Genomic DNA, 20,057 nt, shown 5'->3' with positions numbered 1-20,057 from the left:
GCCGGGGGCCTCAACTCCTCTTTCTGCTACTCGGACTCCTTCGTGAACCAGACATACTTCAAGGAGCTGCCGCCGCACTTGATGCCGCTGGCGCACGAGATCCACCATCTGAACGAAGAGGACCTCGTGTACATCGCCGACGTCACGCATACCATGGCAAACCGCGACTTGTATTCGCTCCTGCCTTATACAGGCAGCAACTGGTTCCTGCCGTCGATCCGCGAGTGCGGCGAGGGCGAGAAGCACTGGGAGCTGCGCTGGTGTTGGAAGGAGGGGCTCATCGTCGCGATTGGCGGCCGCCGGCTGTCGATCCGCGCGTTGAACATCTTCATTCGCGTGTGCTTTGTGGTACTGATTTGGTTCCTGCTCTGGAACATGCTCCCCCGCTGGCTCGTGGAGCCGGGCGGCTACGTCTGGGATCCGTTGGTGCTCGTGATCGTGTCCGCTATCGTTGGCGGCCTCATATGCCGTATCCTACAGCTACCGCCCCTCGTTGGTGTTCTGTGGGTGGGCATCATGTGGAACAACATCCCGACGCTCAAGTACCTGACGCACGGCATCGTGAAGGAGGTGTTCGACATCTCCTCGAAGCTCGGGCTCACGGTGATTCTCGCCCGTGCCGGCTACAAGCTCGCCATCAAGGACATCATTCCACACTGGAAGCAGACAGCACTGCTGGCAACGATGCCGTTCGTGTTCGAGGGCGTCTCGCACAGCCTCATTGCGAACAAGATCTTCGACTACAACAACAACTACAACTGGGCGTTCCTGCAAGGCATGCTGTGCAGCATCGTGTCGCCGGCCGTCGTCGTGCCAGGTAGCTTGTACCTGCAGGACATGGGCTACGGCTGCGGTGTCGGCCCCTTGTCGCTCATGCTCTCGGCAGTTGGTATTGAGATTGTGATCGGCGTGTGGTGCGCCAACTTCATTCTTGGGCTGATCTTTCATGATCAGAAGCTGGCCGTCGCAATCATGCTGGGCCCTGCGCAGTTCCTTGGCGGCATCGTCATTGGCATTGGTCTTGGCATTCTTTTCTTCTACCTTGTGGAGCTCATCAAGCAGGAGGCGCACCGACTGCCGAATGGCAAGTACACCCGTGCGCACCTGAACAGCTGCATGGACTTCGCCTTCGTTATCTTTCTCTTCGAGTGCTATGCGATGGTGTTCTTTGGCTACAAGGTGAACCTCGCCGGAGGCGGCTGTGTCATGTGCGTCTTTTTTTCCGCCACAGTCGCGCACATGTGGTCAAGGACAGGCAAGATGGAGCACGAGGACCACAAGAAGTACATGGCGACGTGGCTCGCCCTGTCCTGGGATCAGGTGATGATGCCGATCCTGTTTGCCACGATGGGGGCCAAGATCAACGTCAAGGCGATCTTCAACAAAATCTTCTTCCCGAGGGCAATCATCTGCATGCTGTGCAGCACGGCTGTGCGGTTCACCGTCACCTTCTTGATTCAGATTGGCAGTGGTATGCCGTGGAAGGAGAAGTTGCTGGTATGTGTGGGGTACCTTGGCAAAGCCTCGGCGCAGGCCTCCATGGGGCCCATCGCAGCGAACCTGGTGGCGGACATGATTGCAGCACTGCCTCCGGGAAAGGAGCACTCCCTCGACACGATGGCCGAGTACGCGAACAACGTGCAGCAGATCAGCGCGATGTACGTCATGTTCATGGCGGTTGTGGCGTCGCTAGGTCTCGTGCGAGGCGGTAAATCGGTCTTGAAGGGCCACCGAACGGCGGGGAAGCCGAAGGAGGAACGCACCAGCGGAAGCTCCTTGAGTGGGGCCGCAGCCACCGATGCCATCATAGCGGGGGTGGATTCCACCATGGCTGAGAACGCCAGCCAGCACTTCCACTGCCCTGACGGCGCGTCGGCAGACCAGCGCCAGCCGTCGGCGAGCAGCAACCTCGTCAAAGATCATGACGTGTTCCTCCCCCTCACCGGCCAGATCGAGGACGACAGGCAGCGGGAGCACCGACACCAGCTATGAACATCTTCGCCCCCTCCCCCCCCCTCCTCCTCCTCCTCCTCCCGTGCGCCTCCTTCGTTCACTCGCTCCCTGGACGCCCTCACACGCATCGTCCTTTCTCGTGAAGCGAGATGACAGAAACACACAAAGGCAAAGGCAGAGGGGGGATGGGATGGGATGGGATGGGTGTACGAATGAAAGTGAAGCTAGCAAAGAAAGGACCCAGATAATCGATGCATGCATCGATACCCCCCCCCTCCTCCTTCTCCTTCGCCTTCGCCTGCCCTCTGTGTCTCCGCGCATCATCACCAAGAAACAAAAGGAAGGGCAGGGCAGGGGAGAGAGGGAGAGGTGGGGAGGAACAAAACAAAAATAAAACACGTTGTGAATCCCTTTTGCTCTAAAGTATGTGTGGGTATATGTATATGTGTGTGTATATGTGTATGTATACGCATGTATTCCTGTTGGTTGACGTCGTTTGACTTTATCGAGTTTGTCTTCGTTTTTTTTTGTGTCTGTGTGTGCTTGAATTCGTCTTTGTGGGTGCGTATCACCCCGCTTCTCGCTGTCGTTTCTCCCTTGTCCTTCACCGAGCCTTACATGGAGGACGCGTATCTATGCCCACGCCTCTGTCTATCACTTTCTCCGACTTCATATTTTCTCTCCCCCATCCTCTCTAGCTGTTCTCGACTGAGCCGAGTATAAAGGGGACGGGGCATTGAAATGTTTGTCTTTGTGTGTGCATGTGCCTGTTGTCGAGATGCCTCTCACTGCTCATTCTCTTGTCCCCTTCGGCCACCTAGTTACTTTTTCTCCGGCACAATGCCGTTGGTGGTGGTGTGAGGGGCCACTGCAGCTCTTGCTCCAGGGAGGTCGTCTCTAAGGCGTTTGCGTTTGCGTTTGTGTGTGTGTGTGTCTCCTCGGTTTCACGTTTTGCCTTTCTGGTCCATGTCTTCTATTGCTCACTCCTGTTCTCGTCTGGGTGGCACCGTTCTCCCCTTGTCCACCTCCCCTCCTCCTCTGCCTTGGCGGTGTTGTGCTGCACATGGCTGACCACCGGGCCTGCACCTCCATCTCTTTCCGATTTTGTTGACGTATGTTTTACCTCGTTGTGGAGCACCGGTGCGATACGCACGCTTGCATACACGGATGTCAACGCGAACACAGACAACGGTGTACGGACGCAAAACACGTGCGCTGCCTCGATCCTTTTTCTCTCCTTTCTAGTCTTGTCTTGGCGTCCACTCCCGACCCGTGTGTACTTTTATGCAACAAGAGGGCGTAACCACATTGGCCTCCCCTCCCTCCCCCAAACACACACACACACACACACGAACCTACGGAGCCAGAGGCGCAGACACAGGCCCATATCCACGTGGCAGACGCGTTTTGCTCGCTGTGCCGCCTGGGCTTCGTCTCCACGTGAATGCTTCTCAAAGAAAAAAAGCGTGTCTCGTGGATGAGAGGCTGACGTCAGAGGCGATGGGGGAGGGGATGATGAGAAGGAGAGCACATGAGAGGCATGATGGCGTAATGTGTGCGTGCGGGGGAGGTTGCCCTTGGTGGTTGCTGGAGAGGGGGGAGGGCATGAAGGAATCGGTGGGGCAGCGCGGGTACACGAGGCGAGTGTGTGTATGTGTGTGCGAGGAGGCGGCGTAAAGGACGCAGGGATACGCGGTATTCTCCCCTCAAAGTTTTTTATTCATTTGTAAGCATGTGGAGATGGGAGCGAAGGCGACAGGTAGAGAGATGTGGCGTGGGGAGGCACCAAGAAACCGCATGCAGGGGAGGAGGGTCAATGGAAGGTGGTGGTGGTGGTGTAGATCCTCTTTGGACGGGTACTGCCACGCCCCACCCCACCCTCCTCACCCAAACTTCCCCCAGTGGTGCTCGCACCTCTGTATGTCTTTCCTACTCCTCGTATTGCTCTCCATTATTTCCGGGTGTCTGCTGTACTGCCACCCCTGTTGCTTATCTCCCCCCTCTTCCTCCCGATTCGGCGACTCTTTGTTTTCTTATTATTTTCTTCTTTTTAAAGACGGGTGCTCAGTGTGTCGCTAGCAGCAGCAGCGCCGCCTCTACGGTGGACGACGCCCTTCCTAGGCGTCCCGCTCTCCCCTCCCTCCACTCGTAAGGCCTGCGCACGCTGCCTTTCCTGTTTTTCCTTTGATGTTGTTTCCCCTCCCCCTTCCCCTAATTCGTCGCTGTATCTTCCTCTGCGCGCGCGCGCTCTCTCCTGTTTCTCTCCTGTGCGATTCTACGCCTGTTTCCCACCACGGCCACATGGTGTTGGTGCGTGTGTGTATACAACATGCTCGCTATCCATCCTTTCCTTCCCTTTCGCCTATATATATATATATATATGGTGTGGCATCTTGCGATGAACGCGCATCTCTCGTTGATCCGCCTCCTCCCTGCGCCGGCGTGGAGCTGCCACTTTGGCTTCTCTCTCTCCCCGTACGTCGCTGGGCATGTCTGCCGCCATCACCACCACTCGCCCTCCTCGTCTTTGTCAGTGAGCCCGCGCCGTTAACATACGCCTGTGATGACGGCGCGAACCGGAGAAGGGTGGGGTGCCGAAGGCCATAAAACAAAATAAAAAAGAAAGAAGCGAACGGATGGACGGCGAGACACATGAGCAGCATCAGCAGCAGCATGCCGAGCAAGGCTTATGGACGATTATCGCGTGGGGAGTGGGGTATCAGTGGGCGACGTCGCTTCCTCTCTTTTCGGCTTGTCTCCCCCCTCCCCCTCTCCTCCTCCTCCCCTCTTCGTGGCGAGCCCATGCTTTTTTCTTTTCCGTGTGTGTGTGTGTGTGTGTGTGTGTGTGTGGGTGGGTGGGTGTCTTACCTTTGGTGTGTTGCTTGCCGTATGCACTGACGGAAATTTCTTTCCGCTTCGTTGTCTGAGCATGTGTGTGTGTGCGTGTGTGGGCTCTCCTCCCGCGCTTCCGTTTCTTAACTCTCTGGCGCGTTTTTTTTTCTTTCGTCTTATTGATTTATTGTCGTTTCTCTTCCGCTTTACCCGCGACGAATAATGCGCGGGTGTGTGTGCCGTGGGCTGTCTTTGTCTCGCACTCGTATCCTGTACACACTACACACAGCACACCAACTCCCCGCCTCCCGCCTCCCCCTCTTTTTCCTCCATTGTACAAACGCTCTCTTAGCCCTTTGCTCCGACTCCGATGTTTTCACCACCACCACCACCCTGGGAGACAATGGAAATCTCTTCCCATAAAACAGTAAGGGATCGAGGGAAGCTCTGTTGTTGATTGCAGCGCACGAGAAGACCCGCCAGCGTCAAATGACAACCGCGACCTCTCCCTCCCCCCTCCCTTGGACTTCCCACGTTGCGTTCTCTTCGGGCCATCACTTTCTTGCCCACGCGAGCTCCTCCAGCGTGAACGGCGCACGCCATACGCTTCAGCGCACAAGCACTTGGGAATGTGTGTCTGCATGTCCGTGTGTGCGAGAGGCCCTGCGTGCATGTTGGCTCGGAGAGGGGAAGGCGAGGCGGTGGGTGGGCGGCGGCAGCAGCAGCATGGGTGAATAAGGGTTAAGGTTTTTTTGTTGCGCTTTTTACCCCTAAGCATGTTGTGCAGGTGCGCGTATGCGTGCGCTTGCTTCGCTTTGTGTGTGTGTGTGTCGGCTCTCGCTTGCCGCCATGTGTCTGTGTCACCTCCTCCGTCAACTCGCCGTCTTTGTCTCTCGTTGCGTTTTGGTTTTCGAACTCTTCACACGCTCGAGTTGCATGCTTCGCCCTTTCCTCTCCGCGTGTGTGTGTGTGTGTCTGGGTGTCTATGCGTGTGTGTGGGTGGGTGCCTGTGAGGTCTCTGCACGGCCTCTGTGTGTCTCTTGCCTTCTCTATCACGCAGCCTCTAAGGTCCTGGCGCAGGAAGGCGATCCGAAAAGCACCGCGAACGGCAGCGACCGGCGATGCGCAGCCTCCCATTCAACCCCCGAAACAAGAAGGCAATGTAGAAGAGTCACGAGAGAGGGGGTGGGGGACGGAGACTCGGCTCTGCCCCCCCCCCCCATCCTGAGCGAGTGCAGAAAACAATGCACGAAGGGAAACGACGGTGGCGGGCGAAGAGGGGAAGGCGATAAAGGCGGGCGGTGGTATACACCGTCGCCATCCAACCGCGTGTCGAAAAATAAAAGGGAAAAATGTCACCGCCCCGCTTACCACACATGCCCCATTCAGCTACGGGGAGCTTGTTGGGGGTGTAGAGGAGGGGCTCTTGGTCACGCATATGTGCGTGTCTTTCTCTCTCGCCTCAGAAGACGGTGACGGCGCAGAAAGGGGGAGGGAGAGAAAAGGAGAGAGAGCCTTGCCTGACCAGAAGCGTACAGAGCTCCATCAGCGCCTGTGCGTCTGCGGAGAAGCGCAGCACGGGCATCCGCATATATATTTCACACACACACACACACGTATATATATACACACATACATTGTGTGTGTGTGTGTGTGCATCCGCGCGATGCTGCGGCCCTATTGCGTTACCTTACCTACTTCCCGTGGTGGCACTCTCTCTTCTCCTCGCCATATTTTTATTCACGCACATGTTTGTTGTTTATTATTTTGGTGGTATGGTCGTCCGCCCTGCGCCGTCCCGGCGTGTTGCTCACTGGCATGAACATGCGGCCAACACACCACGCACGCGACGTAGAAAACGAACACGCATCCCAGGATACAAAGGCAAGGACAAACCGCTTGTCTTCTCCGGTCTCCTTCGCCACACAACGGAGCACTCTCGCCCGCTCCCACAGGTAGATTCGCGCGAGCATCCTCTTCCCCGGTCACCCGGCCATCATGAGTGCACTTCATGGCAAGTTGGTAAGCAACGAGGAGCTTGCGTGCGCGGTGCAGCGCATCGTCTCCGTCTACGAACGTCAGCAGCAGAATCTTCGTCACACGAACCCGATGATTCGTGAGGCGTGCGTGCCCCGCGTGCTCGTCGCAGTGGCGGGCCGCCCTGGTAGTGGCAAGTCAACCATGGTTGCGCTGCTGGCAGATGCTGTTCGAGAGGCGCTGAGCGACCAACCTGATCCCATGGCACCGTTCCGGAAGGTTGACATCAATGACGCAGAGATGAACAGCAACGCCAGCGACGACCGTGCAGGCGCGGGCAGCGGCCGTGGTGTAGAGGTGTGCGTGATGCCGATGGACGGCTACCACTTCTATCGCAAGGAGTTGCTGGCCATGCCGAACGCGCAAGAGGCAGTGAAGCGCCGCGGCGCGGAGTGGACATTCAACCCGAGCAAGTTGCGCGACGGCCTCGTCACTATCCGAACGCCGAATGAGCGCGGCCTCTACGACGACGTCTTAGTTCCGTCTTTTGACCACGCCGTCGGCGACCCTCAGGAGCGCAGCATTCGCATCCCCGGCTCCGCCGGGGTCATCATTGTGGAGGGCAACTACGTTCTCTATCGTGGCACCCCGGAGTGGGCTGCGGTGAACGACATGTTTGATGTGAAGCTCTTCCTGGCGTGCGACCGTGACGTGTGCACGGAGCGTCTCTGCCAGCGTCACATGAAGGCCTGGGGCATCTCTCGCAAGGAGGCAATGGTGCGCGCAAGCGGCAGCGACACCATCAACGGCGACTTGATAGATACGACGATGTCACACGCAGATGTCGTCATGCACTCCATCAACGTTTCTGAGAGCAAGCTGTAATGCCTTGTCCTCCTCCTCCCTCCTCACAAACACCTTTCGATTCTCCTTCTCCACTCGTATTGCCTGCGCGCTCGAAGGATCTTATCGTAGCCGCGTAACTCGATGTCATGCGCTTGCCTTCTCCCTTTACCGTTGTTGATGTTTCTTACTTGGCTCCACCACCACCACCCCATTTCGACACATCCATCTCTCTTCCTTTAACCCCCACCCCATTTTTCTGTTTCTGCACGCCTACATCTGGCTGTGCGCGTGCTCTCTGGCTCTGGGTCTGGGTCTGGGTCGTCCCGTATGTCTTCGTTCCGTCTCATGATTTTCGGTTCCCGCGCGTGGCCTGCATCCTTTAGCCTCCGTTAAAGGAAGGCTCACTTGCCCTCGATGCCCCTCTCCCCCCGCCTCTCTGTCTTGTAAAGGCACGCGGAGACACTCGCACAAGCACCAGATGCGAACACGTGTGCTCTCCTACTCACGCATGATGGTGCTGCTCCCTTCGTCTCCAGCGGTTGTTGTTGTGCGGGTGCGTGGCTGCATCCTTGCTCCGCCCCACCCCTTCCCCTCCCCCACCTCCTCTCCTCACCCCCGCCCCGCTGACTCTCAATACCTGTCGATGCAGGGAAGTGTGCAGCGGCTCATCCCTCTACTGCACACACACGTTCGCACTCACAAATTTCATGGAGTTATTTGTTCGAAGTATTTTTCCTTGCTCGCCCGAAGAAGCGTCTCTGCGTGTGGTTGCACTGCGACGCATACACGCACGCATGCATGCATGTGTGTGTGTGGGCGTGGGCGTGTGCCACGTCGCCATGCGAGAAGCACCTCTTTTGCTATTGCTTCCGTTCGCCACCGTCGTTGCGGCCGACAAGGCTCGACTCTGGACGGGCATCTTGAGCCGTTCTTCTCGTTCGTTATTCTGCCCCTTCATTCGCTCGTCTCTCCGTCTTTGGCGATTTAATGCCACAGATCGCACAGCCGCTGCAACAGGGGGGAGGGGAGGGGATTTTTCGAAGGGTGTGTGCATGTCGTGTGCGTGCGTGTCTGTGGGTCGCTCTTTGCTGCGCGATATGCGCGGATGATGGCGCCGCTTGTCGCAGGTGATACTTCGGCGATGTTCCTTAGTGCGTGGGTACCGCAACAGAATTCTAACGTGCTCCTGCACGGTGCACACATGCGCACACACACACACACACACATGCATGCATACGCCCCATCTCACGGACTTCACAAACTCGCGTTCTGGTGATAGTTACCCGTGGCTCAGTCACCGTCTTTGTGTGTGGCATCTGTAAGCGTCTGTGCGGTAAGCGTGTAGGCTTGTCTCGTGGGATGCGGTACCTTACATTGGGCTGCAGGTGATCTGGTCGGTCACCTGCACTGTGGGCTTGTGCAACGTGTCGAAGGTCACCCGCGCGTGTGCATGTTTCTTGTGGAGCACTGGACAACGACCACTAGATGTGCGTGTGTATGTCTGCTGACACCTTTCCACCGAATGAAATAGATCCTCACCTGACCTTCTCTCCCAGCACCCTCCCCCCTCCCCTTCCGGCCCCCACTCTCTCTCTAACACAAACATCACCACCACACCCAGTCACTGCCTGCGCGCTTGAACGGGCGTGTTCGACGTGTGTGTATGTATGTGTGTGTGTGTGCACAGCTGCACGGAACGTTTTCGTTCTCGCGTCGTCGTTTTCAGGTGCTGCGCTCGCGCACAGACTCTCTGATACTTCCTTCGTAGTTTTTCGTTTCCTCTGTGTTGTGGCCTTTGGCCCTCACCGCAGCGCCGACTTTCGACGTTGCTGGCGTGGCGGCGCACTTCTCTCGTGTCGCCTTCAAGCAGGGAAGAGACAGACACCTCCGCCAGCCACGCGCATCACCGCGGCCAGAGACGGCTTTGTAATCCTAATAAGGGAGGCATGATACCCGCGCGAGCACACAGGTCTACGCATACCTAGTCGTTGGTGCGATTTTGCCGCTGCACCTGCTCACATCTATTCCACTCGTCCTTCTTTGTAGTTTCTTCCCCTCTTGGCATTGCCTCACTGCTACGATCCAACGTTTGCGTGGACCCCCCTGCTGCGCCTGCTCGTTTTGCACCCAGGCACGCCCCCGCACTCACTGAGAAGTGTCGCCATGAGCAAGTACTCTCTGCTGTTCAATCAAGGCACCAAAGATGGTACCGACGCCTCCAGCAGCAGTGGTGGCAGCACTAGCGCATCGGCGCAGACTAGTACTGCGAATGCCAGCAGCCCGGTTTCCTCGGATTCGGCCGTGCCATCTTCGGCCACTGCGACTCCACCGCGGCGTCGCCTGATCCACCGTCGTCGCGGCTGTGTTGGCGCAGCAGAAGCGTCGTCGTTATCGTTGCCGGGGCCGCCTCAGCAGCCGCGTCAGGAGGAGCATGAGAATTTGATCAGCGACTCGGTGCACCATGGTAGCAGCAGCAGCGGTATTCCAGAGAGCGATTCGGATGCGCTGACCATATCTGGCAGTGGTTCTGTTACGTCTGCCGCGCCGGACATTGCTTTTAAGGCTCCATCACCGCCCGTGGCTTCAGCGTCACCGTCTTTGGAGGGCACGTCTGGGCTGGAATCAGACGGTGACGTGGTGATAGATGACATGCTAAAGGACCAGGAAGGCAACAGCGGCGGGAACACCGGCGCAACTAGCGCAACAGCCGCAGGGCATACTTTGCGGGCTGATGGCGACTCAGCTCTCAGCAGCGGTGGCCCTGACCCTCTGCCGCCCGCCGCCTCGTGCACGTCCGCGTCCCAACACAACCCGCCGCGTCTCTTTACGTGTGACATGTGCTTGCACTACGTCTCCACCTCGTACGAGGCCCTCGAGGAGCACGCACTCGAGCAGCACGGCGACGCGTTGACCGACTACACCCGTCTGCGCAGTGTCGCAGAAAAGCTGGTGCCAGTGTGGGGTGAAGTTCTGAAGCGCAAGGCGTCTGTCGTCCAGCAATGGGGTGAGAGGATCTTCGCCGTTGCCGTGCAGCGCGATGCGGGGGCGGAGAAGATGGCCGAGGCTCACCGGGCAAGGGCGCAGCTGGAACTGGTCGTGCAGCGCTGGCACCCGCGGGCGAAGGTGTTCATCTTTGGTAGCTCCGTCGCGTTTGGGGTGTGGGACGGCATCTCTGACATCGACTTTACCGTCGTGGACGTCGAGGAGTTGGAGGCGGGGACGTGGCCACCCTCAGAGAAGAACGCGGTGCGCAGCATCACCGAGCTGCTGCGCCGCGCCGGCTTCTCCTTTATCAACCTGGAGCCGATCAGCCACGCACGAGTGCCAATTATTAAGCACCACGCGTCGCTGCCGATTCGACTGACTGATGAACAGCGGCACCGCCTGCATGAAGAGGCGCGGCAGTCCGCGGCGGCGGTAGATCTGGCGGCGGCAGAGTCACTCGCGTCGTCGTCGCCGTCGAGCGCGCAAGAGGCGCCAACTGAGAAAGGTCACACACAGCTCGAGGCGGAGCTCATCATTGCGCGCAGCGTGCGCTACTCGCTCAACTTGCCGGCTGGGCCGCCCGACAGCGCCATCCTTGAGGCAAGCATTCGGCTAGCTGTGGGGTCGGCGGCTGTTCAGCAGGTGTGGTGGAACCGTACACGCGACATGTGCTGCATGACGTTTGATACGACAACGAACGCCGTCAAGGCTTCAACGTGCCCGCTGCACTTTATGTCGGCTGGCATGCGAGCACGGGTGCAGCCGTTGCACGAGGAGTGCCGGCCTGAGCTGTACGGTATGGATTTTGACCTCAGCTTCCGCGCATTCGGCATCCGTAACTCGCACCTGCTGCGGCGCTACCTGCTCAGCCACCCATGCGCGCGACCCGGTGCTCTGGTACTGAAGGACTGGTCCAAGACGAGCGGCGTCAACAACTCGGTCAACGGATATCTGACAAGCTATGCCATCAACATCATGTGGATCTACTACCTCGTGCATCGCGGCGTCATTCCATACGTGTGCCCGGCGCGCGACATCCCGGCGTCTCTGCGGCGCAACGTCGACGCCGACCCACAGTACGCGGCCATGGTTGACCCAGCCTGGACGCCTGAGGAGCGCGCCGCCATGGAGGCGCAGGCGGGTGAGTTGCTGCTCGGTTTCTTCTACTATTACGCTTTCGAGTTCGACTGGGCCAACCACGTCGTCTCGCTGAACCGTCCAGGCGTGACGACGAAGGCCGCGCTTGGCTGGGACGTGGAGGACGTGGCGCAGGCGAGCGGGCCTGGGCCGCACTTCGGCGTCACTGGCTGGCAGCATCAGCACAACCTCGCCGGGGCGGAGGGCCAACACGGCGATGTACACGGCGGGACCGCTCCCGCTGCCTCTCAGACAAGGCCATCAGCAGGGCACGAGGGGACGATTGCCAGCAACGCGAGCATGTCAGCCCGCCGCAGCCGCGCGACGACACGCTATTCCTTCTGCATCGAAGATCCGTACGAGGAAAACCTCAACCTTGGGCGGCACATGGGCGTCACCAAGACGCTGCGCGTCCAGACAGAGCTCTACCGCGGCCTGCTGTCGCTGCTTAAAGACGATCTGCAGCACTGCTGTGTGTTCGCGGCTAGCGCGAACTCGTACGGCAGCACCGACACCAACGGTCCTACGGTTCGTGGGGCCACTGAGCCTGCAACGGCGGCGCCCAAGACCTCTGCTGAACCCACGGAGCTGCCGGTGCGCGTGCTGTACAAGCTTATGGCAGTCTCGACCCGCAAGCTCGCCATGGCGCGCAGACAACATTCTGCCGCTGTCACTGCCGGTGCCGAGTTCCCCGGTGTTACGCTCAGCGACCTCGAGGCCGTCTTTCTGGCGCAGGCGCCGACCGAGTGGAAGCTGGCGACACAGGTGTGGAACAAGCATCAGCTACTGCACCGACTCGGGCTGAAGCTGCACGCCAGAGAGTACGTGCTGCCTCGGCGGGAGGTCGGCGTGCGGCGCTTGGCCGCGAAGGCACCGCCGGGGGTGGTGCTGGCAAGCACACCGGAGCCGACGTTCACTGGCGAGGAGGTCGCCGCCGCTACCGCGGAGGGTGGGCGAGCACCGTCTTCAACGGAGCGGGCGCCGATCTCCAGTGCAGAGGTGACACAGATGAATCAGGCGTTTCTCGGCGCCTTACCCCCGCGCCGCCTACCCGAGGACCTACTGCTGGCCATGACGAAGGGGTATTCTTGTCTGACCCCTAGCTGGGTCGCATGGGCGAAGCCGTGGGCGGCATTGTCAGCGTGGTGGACCGACCGCCTACACAGCCCAAGCACGACACCGCAGAGCGAGGGCCCACTTGCATCCGGCGCACCCGGACAGGGGGGTATGAGTCCTTCTCTACATCCCGGTGCGCCGCGACACATCTCTGCGGTGCCAGAGAAATCGCCAGGGGCGATGCACCAGACGGGGACGCAACTGCGACGACACATAGTGGCTGAGCCAGCAAGTCTCTTGGCTGGCCGTCGAGCGCTGCGCATGCTGTTTCGCTGATAGCGCGTGCCTGGGGTACTGCCGAGGCGCGCGCGTGCACGCCGTTGAAAGAGCAGGCTGGCGGCCACCCGTGATACTTCTATATGTTTCCTCCTTCGCATGCTTACCGCCGCCGTCTGTCTGACTCGCCCTCTTCCGGCGCAGGGAGGCGTCGTCTCCTGTCGGCGTGTAGGTCTCTGCCTGCCTGCCTGCCTGCCTGCCCCCCCCCCTTACTCCTTTATCGAGAGGCAACCCGAAGGTGTCCGCAGCGTGCTGTTGCACGCCCTCAGCCATAATGCTGCGTTCGTTTTGAACTAGGGATGCAGCTATGCGACAGCCGATGCGCGGTCCTGCGTGGCCGTTTCGTGCTGTTGCCGTAGCTTGTCGTGCCGCCGTCGTCGTCCGTCTCTCCGACCACCGCCACCGCCACCATCCCCTCAGCAAGCGTGAGTTTTGAGGGGGTATTGAGGTGCGGAGGGGGAGCCCACTGCCAAGGCGGGCCACACACACGGGACACAAGCATACGCTGCCTATATATCCTGTAATGCGCAAGATCAACAGAAGAAGGCGAAACAACGACAACCTCTCCCCCTCCCGCGAAAAAAAAGCGAAGAGGCGCTTGGATAGAGCCTTTGCTACGCTGTGCGCGACGGTGAGAGCGGATCCCGGAGGCAGTAGACGTTGCTCGCTAACGCTTCTCTTCTCTCTGTCTCCGTCTCTCGACCTCCTCATGGTCTCGCTTGCGGTGGGAGTCACACTGCCTGGATAGTTCGACTGAAGCTGGCTTTGGCTCAAGCCGTAAAGGAAAGAAGGCGAGAACTGTTTATCAGTGCCGTTGTCGCTGCTGGGAACAGCGCACAAGACAGGGGACCCGCTTGCTGCTGAAGGCGCCTTCAAGTTTTCGGCTGCCCTCTCCCCCTCCCTCGCCCGCCCCGTGCTCCTCATTCCTTCTGGCTGTCGTGTACGCGGATGCCTGACCAGGCTCTTGCTCCATCACACGCTTGGACACGTGCGTTGCTCGCGTGTGCAACAATAGACTTTGCGTGCTTGGAAGCTACTGGAGCTGCACGGTCCTTCTCCTCGCCATACTTCTCTGCCCCTCCCCTGCTCCCTTCTCTGTCTGCGTGCGCGCTTTCACATCTGCCTGCTTGGCCCACCGCCTCTTCTTTATCCCCTTGGGTGAACGTGCCGGCACGCCTTGGCGTGTGCGCGCACGCGTGTTTGCGGTTTGTCCCCTCCCCCTCCCTCTCTCTCCCCGTCGTTCGTTTTTTTATTTTTCAACTGGCCCCGGGCCATCCAGCTTGGCCGCGTCCTCTGTGTGGTTGCACACACGCGGAAGACATACGCGCCTCCCCTCACGCTGCCGCGGCCTTTCTACCACTGGCGGCTGCTTACCCCAGTTCTCTTACCTTCCCAGATAGCCGCAGGCCTGCGTGGGCGCGCACCGATGCAGTCGTCTGCTCTGCGACCCAGCTCGCTGCTGCGGGCGTACCACTATGTGCACCCCAAGACCGGGCGGCCCATTCGCCAGTATCGAAAGTACGGCGACCCTCGCTTCATCAACAACGAAGTTGCCCTCATCAAAGGCTTGTTTGGGCTCATCACGACAGACTTTGGTATGGTGACGCAGTCGCAGCTGGAGAACGCGCGTCTCGCGATCTTGCGCCGCATGCCGCGTGGCTCCTTCGCCCTCACCATGCACACGGACTACGAGGAGTTTCCCGTCGTGCAAAAGAGTCCCGAGTCGCGTATGGGTGCTGGTAAGAGCAACATCCATCACTTCGCTTACAAGTTCACCACCGGTGTGCCGCTGTTCGAGATTACGGCGCTGTCCTCGCGGCGGCTGAACCAGGCGGAGGCTGAAGGCATCTTCTTAGCAGGGCGGGCGTTTATTCCGCTTCAGACGGCAGTGGTACCGCGCGGTCGCGTGGATGAGTACCACGTCTTCAAGTAGCGAGAAGGGACAGCAGTCGCCAATGCGGAGAGGAGTGTATGCTGGACTGTGGTGGCGAGGGAGGGGGCACAGAGTTGCCAGGCCCCGAGTGCGGGGCGGATGTGTTGGTGGTGCTTGAATGGGCGAGGAGTCTGGGCTGTAAAGGTGTGTCTTTGCTGCTCTCGCCGGGTCTAAGGATGCCCGCTCCGCCACCTCCCGCCTCCTCCTCCCAAAATAGTGTCGCGCACGATATCTATAGGTCTATCTAGATATACACATGTGTGTGGGTGTGCTGGGGCTTGGTTTTAGCTGGCTCCTCTTCGCTTTCTCTCTCACTTGCCGTAGCATTCCGTGCACGGCTATCACACACACACACACAAGCGAAGATAGCAGCGTCGCAGCAGCTCAGACAGATCTGCTGGCGTTCGAGACGACACCACCAGCCACAGTCGTTACTGGTGTCTCTCCTACGCGGGTCCTTTCCGCCCTTCCTTCTTGCGTGCCCATCATCCTCACCCGTGCATAGATTCTCGCAGGCGTCAAAGAGCGGCGTGTACCCCTTCCCCCACCCCCTCCTCCTCCCCTGCCCACCACCACCACACACCCCACACCACGCAGACGCAGACGCACACAGTGATGCGCATGTGTATCCTCCACTCCCCTCTCCTCCCTTGCTCTTCCTCTTTTCTTCTGTGCCTCCGTGTGTGGCTCCCACACCGACTCCTCGCCATCACGCCTGGGCTGCACCCATTCCCCCCTCTCCTCCCCCACCCACCACCACCATCACTCCATACACACACACATAAACTCATCCGAATGCACGCGCAGGGTTGTCACAGTCTGTCCTGTGACGCGGCGCGACATACGAGCCCATTCGTGGCGGCCGGTCGGAAGAAGACTGCAGGGTAACGAGGGAGGAAATTCGACGCTGAGCCGCATACAAGGCGCACCTTCTTGTCACACATACACGCACGCGCACCTCTACTCGATCCCTCGCTCGCTCTTCTCGCGTTACCCTTGTTGCCCCGCCACGCCACGCCTCTGTCCGCTTCCTGCGCCGCCTCGCGACCTTCTCCTTCGATCGCACCCTGCACAAAGCGAGGCCTTTCTCGTGTGTCTCTGATTCGCTGCCGCTTCCTGCTTTAGTTCCCATCCGCCTCGCTGTCTCGCTGTCTGCCTCTCTCTCCCGGAGGTGGTGCGGTCGTGTGCCTGTGCGCCGGAGGACTCATACCTGCTCCTCTCCTCCACCCCCTTCTCCTTCTGTACTCATTGTACAGCACATCGGCGTTTCTTGCGGCATTCATCTCAGCGATTTTTTTTGTTGTTGAGCGTGAGTACACGCAACGCTCCTTGGCTCTTCTCCGCTCTACACACCCTTCTCTGCTGTGCTGGATGTCTGCCAAGCGTGTTGCTGCGCTCACACTCAGGAGCGACCAAGGCAGCGGCGTGGGGAGCAGTCCAGTGAAGCGCGGTGGCCCGATACCCGCAGCAGCAGCTGCTGCTGCTTCCACAGGTGGGGCGGCGCGTGTATACCGCTCTCCTGCGGCGAATGATGATGAAGAGCATCCTGGCATCCCTGCACTTGCCGCCACATCCCGCAGTGGCGACATCAGCTGCCTCCTGACCCCGCCGATGTCCCGCGCTGAGTCGATCGGTTCACATGACTGCTGCAACTCACATCACAGTCGCAGCGAAAGTAGCTCGCTGTTCCACTCCTGCTGCTGCTCCGGTGCCCGCAGCTCTGCCGGGCGCGCTGGCACCCCGTCCCCGACGCTGGTATCAGCATATGGCCGCTCGTACCGGCATAATCCATACATCGCCTCTCCCAGCACTGCGGGGTCGCCACTGATGCCTGAGTCGCCAGCAAGTACGCCGCTTGTAGAGCACGGGAGTGCTAGAGATCTCAGCATTGACGGCAACTGTGGCGCTGGCGAGCAAGGGCGCCGTTGCATCATACGTAGTCGTCGCGCCCGATCATTGTCGCCATCCACCTCGCGATGCGGCCGGGCACTGACCAGGCCGATTGCTGGTATGACGTACCACTCCTCCATTCTGCTACAGCCGCAGCAGCCTGCAGCCGTTTTTTCACCTCAGCACTCGGTGGAGTCCTTCTCACGCGAAGGCTCCTTCTTGGGCCGCTCTGACCCGTCGTCCGTGGGGCAGTCGTGTAGAAACTCACCAGCAACAGCCACGGCACCGTTGGCCATGCTGCTCGCATCGGGGTCGTCGTTCCGCGGCACCCAGTACGGCGCCCATCATCATCACTCCGTCCACCATCAGAGTGGTGCCTTTTACGGCGCAGGCACCGCCACGCTCGAGATGTCAAATCTCTACCAGAGCCCCGGCAGCATCAACGTTACCGTCAGCGCGAACAGCAACAACCCGTACATTGGAGTGCGCATGACGCCGGAGACGACACTACTGCAGCCACAGTCGGCCGCGCATGGCCGCAGTGCCGAAGCGGGCCCCCGCACCGAGCCGAACCAGCACGATACAAGGTTTAGAGAGGCGCAGCAGCCGTGGATGACATCGGCACTGCCGGTGCAGGTAGTGCCGGTGTACGTGCACGGCTCGCGCCACAGCAACCCGCAGTCGTCCCCGGTCGCCGCCGCTCTGGGAGAGGGCAATAGGAACTCCAGCGGCGCCGCTCGCGCCGCCTCGGAGGGCTACGCCATCATGACGAACCGACCGCCGGGGCTCATACCCACCGCGATAAACCAACTTGATCGCGCCTACCTCGAGCCTCGTTCCCCGGTGCCCCCACAGCAGCAGCAGCAGCGCGTCCCTCATATTTATCTGTCCCATGCGGCGGCCATGCCAGCAGCAGGGTCGACAACCATTTCAATCGGCAGCACCAGCGTAGGTGACGCCAGCGGCACCCGCAGTGTCGCCTGCGACGCGACGCGGCAGTTTTCTTCCTTTCCCGCCGTCGCGGTCTCGGTCTCGCCAGTGCCGTTGGAGGAGATGGAGCCGGCCCCCGACGGCTGCAGCAGCTCCAGCCTTACTGCATCCATTGCAGCAGACGACGACTTGCCGCGTCGACAGCTAGCCATCCCTGCTCGCTCGCCTCATCGCCCATATAAAGCGGTGAGCCCTGCACGGCCGCGGTGCGCCATTCAATCCCCGTTCTCAACGCCCCCACGCTACCGGGGCGCGTGTGCCTATGCGCTGGGCTCGTCGCAGACGGGCCTGCCGAGCGACACAGAACCCCAATCCACACCCGCCTCTAGTGACACGGCCGCGGCACCGCTCTATCCACGCCAGCACAGCCGCAACGACGCAGGCGCGCGCTCGGCAGACGGCGACAAAGTTCAGGGCTACAGCGACAGGCGTCTCCCATCTCAGCAGAGCTACGGTGGAGCGTCGTCAGCGAAAGGTGTGCCGGCGCACGCGTTGGCCGAGGTCGGCGCTGCTCAGGGCCGGCCGTTGCCATCAGTGCAGCTCATGCCTGCCGCTTCCACAGACGGCAAGAGTGGCGCTGTGCAAGCGCCAAAGGAGAGCCGTCCACGGAGTGGCGCAGCGGCGTATCAAGCGCAGGGCGAGAACGACGTCGAGGACTCCGACGAGGATGGAAAGGGTGGCGACGAGGAGGAGGGGTCTCTCGCTGCACCAGATGCCGCACAGAGGAAGAAGAAGCGCGTGCGTCGTAACCGCAAGCCAAAGGCGCTGGAGGATCTGCCTCCGGTCACGTCCATGAAGTACCTCCCACCACCGCCACCGCCACCACCGGCGTTGCCGAGACAACCCGACCACGCAGGCGCTGCAGCTAACGACGCGTCGTCGTCCTCCGCGTTCGACAGGTACTACGCAGTACTGCTGCGGTGGTACGCGCGCTTGCTTGCCGACGAGGCCGACGTTGTGGACATCGCCACCGCAAGTAGCTTTGATGCCGCCACGGCGGTGGCTGCCATGAGCACGGAGGCACGTCAGGCCCGCGACGGCGGCTACGCCGTGGATGATAAGCTGCCGTCTGCCTGTCCACTGCAGTACCTACACTCCGGCTCCATCAGCTCGCCTATGGGCTCTATCTCTCTGTCGCTCATGTTGAAGCCGTCGCTTGCCTACTTTGGCAGCAGCGGTAGCGGTAGTGGCAGAAACGCTGAGGTGCACGTTCGATGCCCCCGTATTGAGCAGTACATGGATGCGTGCGACATTCCGGCCGAGCTGCGTCTCTTCCCTACCCCCAACACCGCGGAGACACAGGCAACTGGCGCTGCCCCGGCGGCGCTGCCGCACTCCGTGAAGGACGTGCCGAGCGCGGTGCGTTGGGCGCGCGACCTCCAGACGTGGTGGTTCTGCTACCTCTTCCCGCACGCGGCTCACACGCGTCACCAGCCGCCCGCTGCGTGGCCGCAGATGCCGCCGGCCTCCATGTCGCCGGGACGTCTCACCATCCCGCACACAGGCTCTGGCGGAGTCCCACAGGACTATCCCTACCGCTGGTCAACCACAGTGCCGCAGCCGATGATGATGAACTCCATACCGGGGGTATGCAACGTGCATGACAGTGCTGCAATGGGCAGTGGTCACCCCATGACTGCAAACAGGGTTCGCTCATCAGTCGTTGCGCACATGCCCATGCAGCATCAGATGCCGCCCCCTCCACCGCGGATGCCGCCAGGATATTTGAAGGTCCTGCACTCGACCTACTAAGCCACGGAGCCGCCGCTCACGCACGCGCCGCGGACGCAGCTGAGGCCCTCACAACGGTCTAACTTGATATTGCCGGGTACTGTCGCGCTACGTCTGCAGTGAAAACTTAATATTTTTATTTTTTATTTTCTTTTGTGCGGGACGCGTCTACACAGGAGCTCCCCGAGCGGCTCCCTCGCCTTTTCTTACCTGCGTTCACCGCCCACACCCACACAGCGCCGCGCTCCCCCCTTCCCTCCCTCCTTTGTGGACATGAACTGCCGGTGGCAAGACCAGCAGAGCCGCGGTGGAGTAAGAGGGCAAGGAGACAGGAGCGTGATGGTGGTGCTCCCTCCCCCTCTTTCACTGTTCTCCCTTTCCTTTTGCTCTA

General features: G+C 60.1%; 5 protein-coding genes across 5 annotated transcripts; all 5 read left to right on the top strand.

Moving 5' to 3' along the window:
* Nucleotides 1-81: 81 nt before the first annotated feature.
* Nucleotides 82-1,992, top strand: LMXM_14_0980 (conserved hypothetical protein; the record flags this gene model as incomplete). The annotated part of the gene is made up of 1 exon (XM_003873421.1): nt 82-1,992. One exon carries the CDS (start codon nt 82-84, stop codon nt 1,990-1,992), a length of 1,911 nt encoding a protein of 636 aa, XP_003873470.1.
* A 4,791-nt stretch (nt 1,993-6,783) lies between these two features.
* On the top strand, nt 6,784-7,647 carry LMXM_14_0970 (conserved hypothetical protein; the record flags this gene model as incomplete). The annotated part of the gene is made up of 1 exon (XM_003873420.1): nt 6,784-7,647. One exon carries the CDS (start codon nt 6,784-6,786, stop codon nt 7,645-7,647), a length of 864 nt encoding a protein of 287 aa, XP_003873469.1.
* Nucleotides 7,648-9,771: 2,124 nt separating this feature from the next.
* LMXM_14_0960 (RET1) lies at nt 9,772-13,122 on the top strand (the record flags this gene model as incomplete). Its single annotated transcript, XM_003873419.1, has 1 exon — nt 9,772-13,122. The coding sequence occupies one exon, from the start codon at nt 9,772-9,774 to the stop codon at nt 13,120-13,122; it is 3,351 nt and encodes a 1,116-aa protein (XP_003873468.1).
* Nucleotides 13,123-14,548: 1,426 nt separating this feature from the next.
* Nucleotides 14,549-15,055, top strand: LMXM_14_0950 (conserved hypothetical protein; the record flags this gene model as incomplete). The annotated part of the gene is made up of 1 exon (XM_003873418.1): nt 14,549-15,055. The coding sequence occupies one exon, from the start codon at nt 14,549-14,551 to the stop codon at nt 15,053-15,055; it is 507 nt and encodes a 168-aa protein (XP_003873467.1).
* Nucleotides 15,056-17,239: 2,184 nt separating this feature from the next.
* On the top strand, nt 17,240-19,687 carry LMXM_14_0940 (conserved hypothetical protein; the record flags this gene model as incomplete). Its single annotated transcript, XM_003873417.1, has 1 exon — nt 17,240-19,687. One exon carries the CDS (start codon nt 17,240-17,242, stop codon nt 19,685-19,687), a length of 2,448 nt encoding a protein of 815 aa, XP_003873466.1.
* Between the last annotated feature and the right edge of the window lie 370 nt (nt 19,688-20,057).

Source organism: Leishmania mexicana, chromosome 14 (genome assembly GCF_000234665.1).
Source record: "Leishmania mexicana MHOM/GT/2001/U1103 complete genome, chromosome 14".
Classification (NCBI taxonomy): Eukaryota; Euglenozoa; class Kinetoplastea; order Trypanosomatida; family Trypanosomatidae; genus Leishmania; species Leishmania mexicana.
This window is presented reverse-complemented; position numbering and strand designations above follow the sequence as displayed.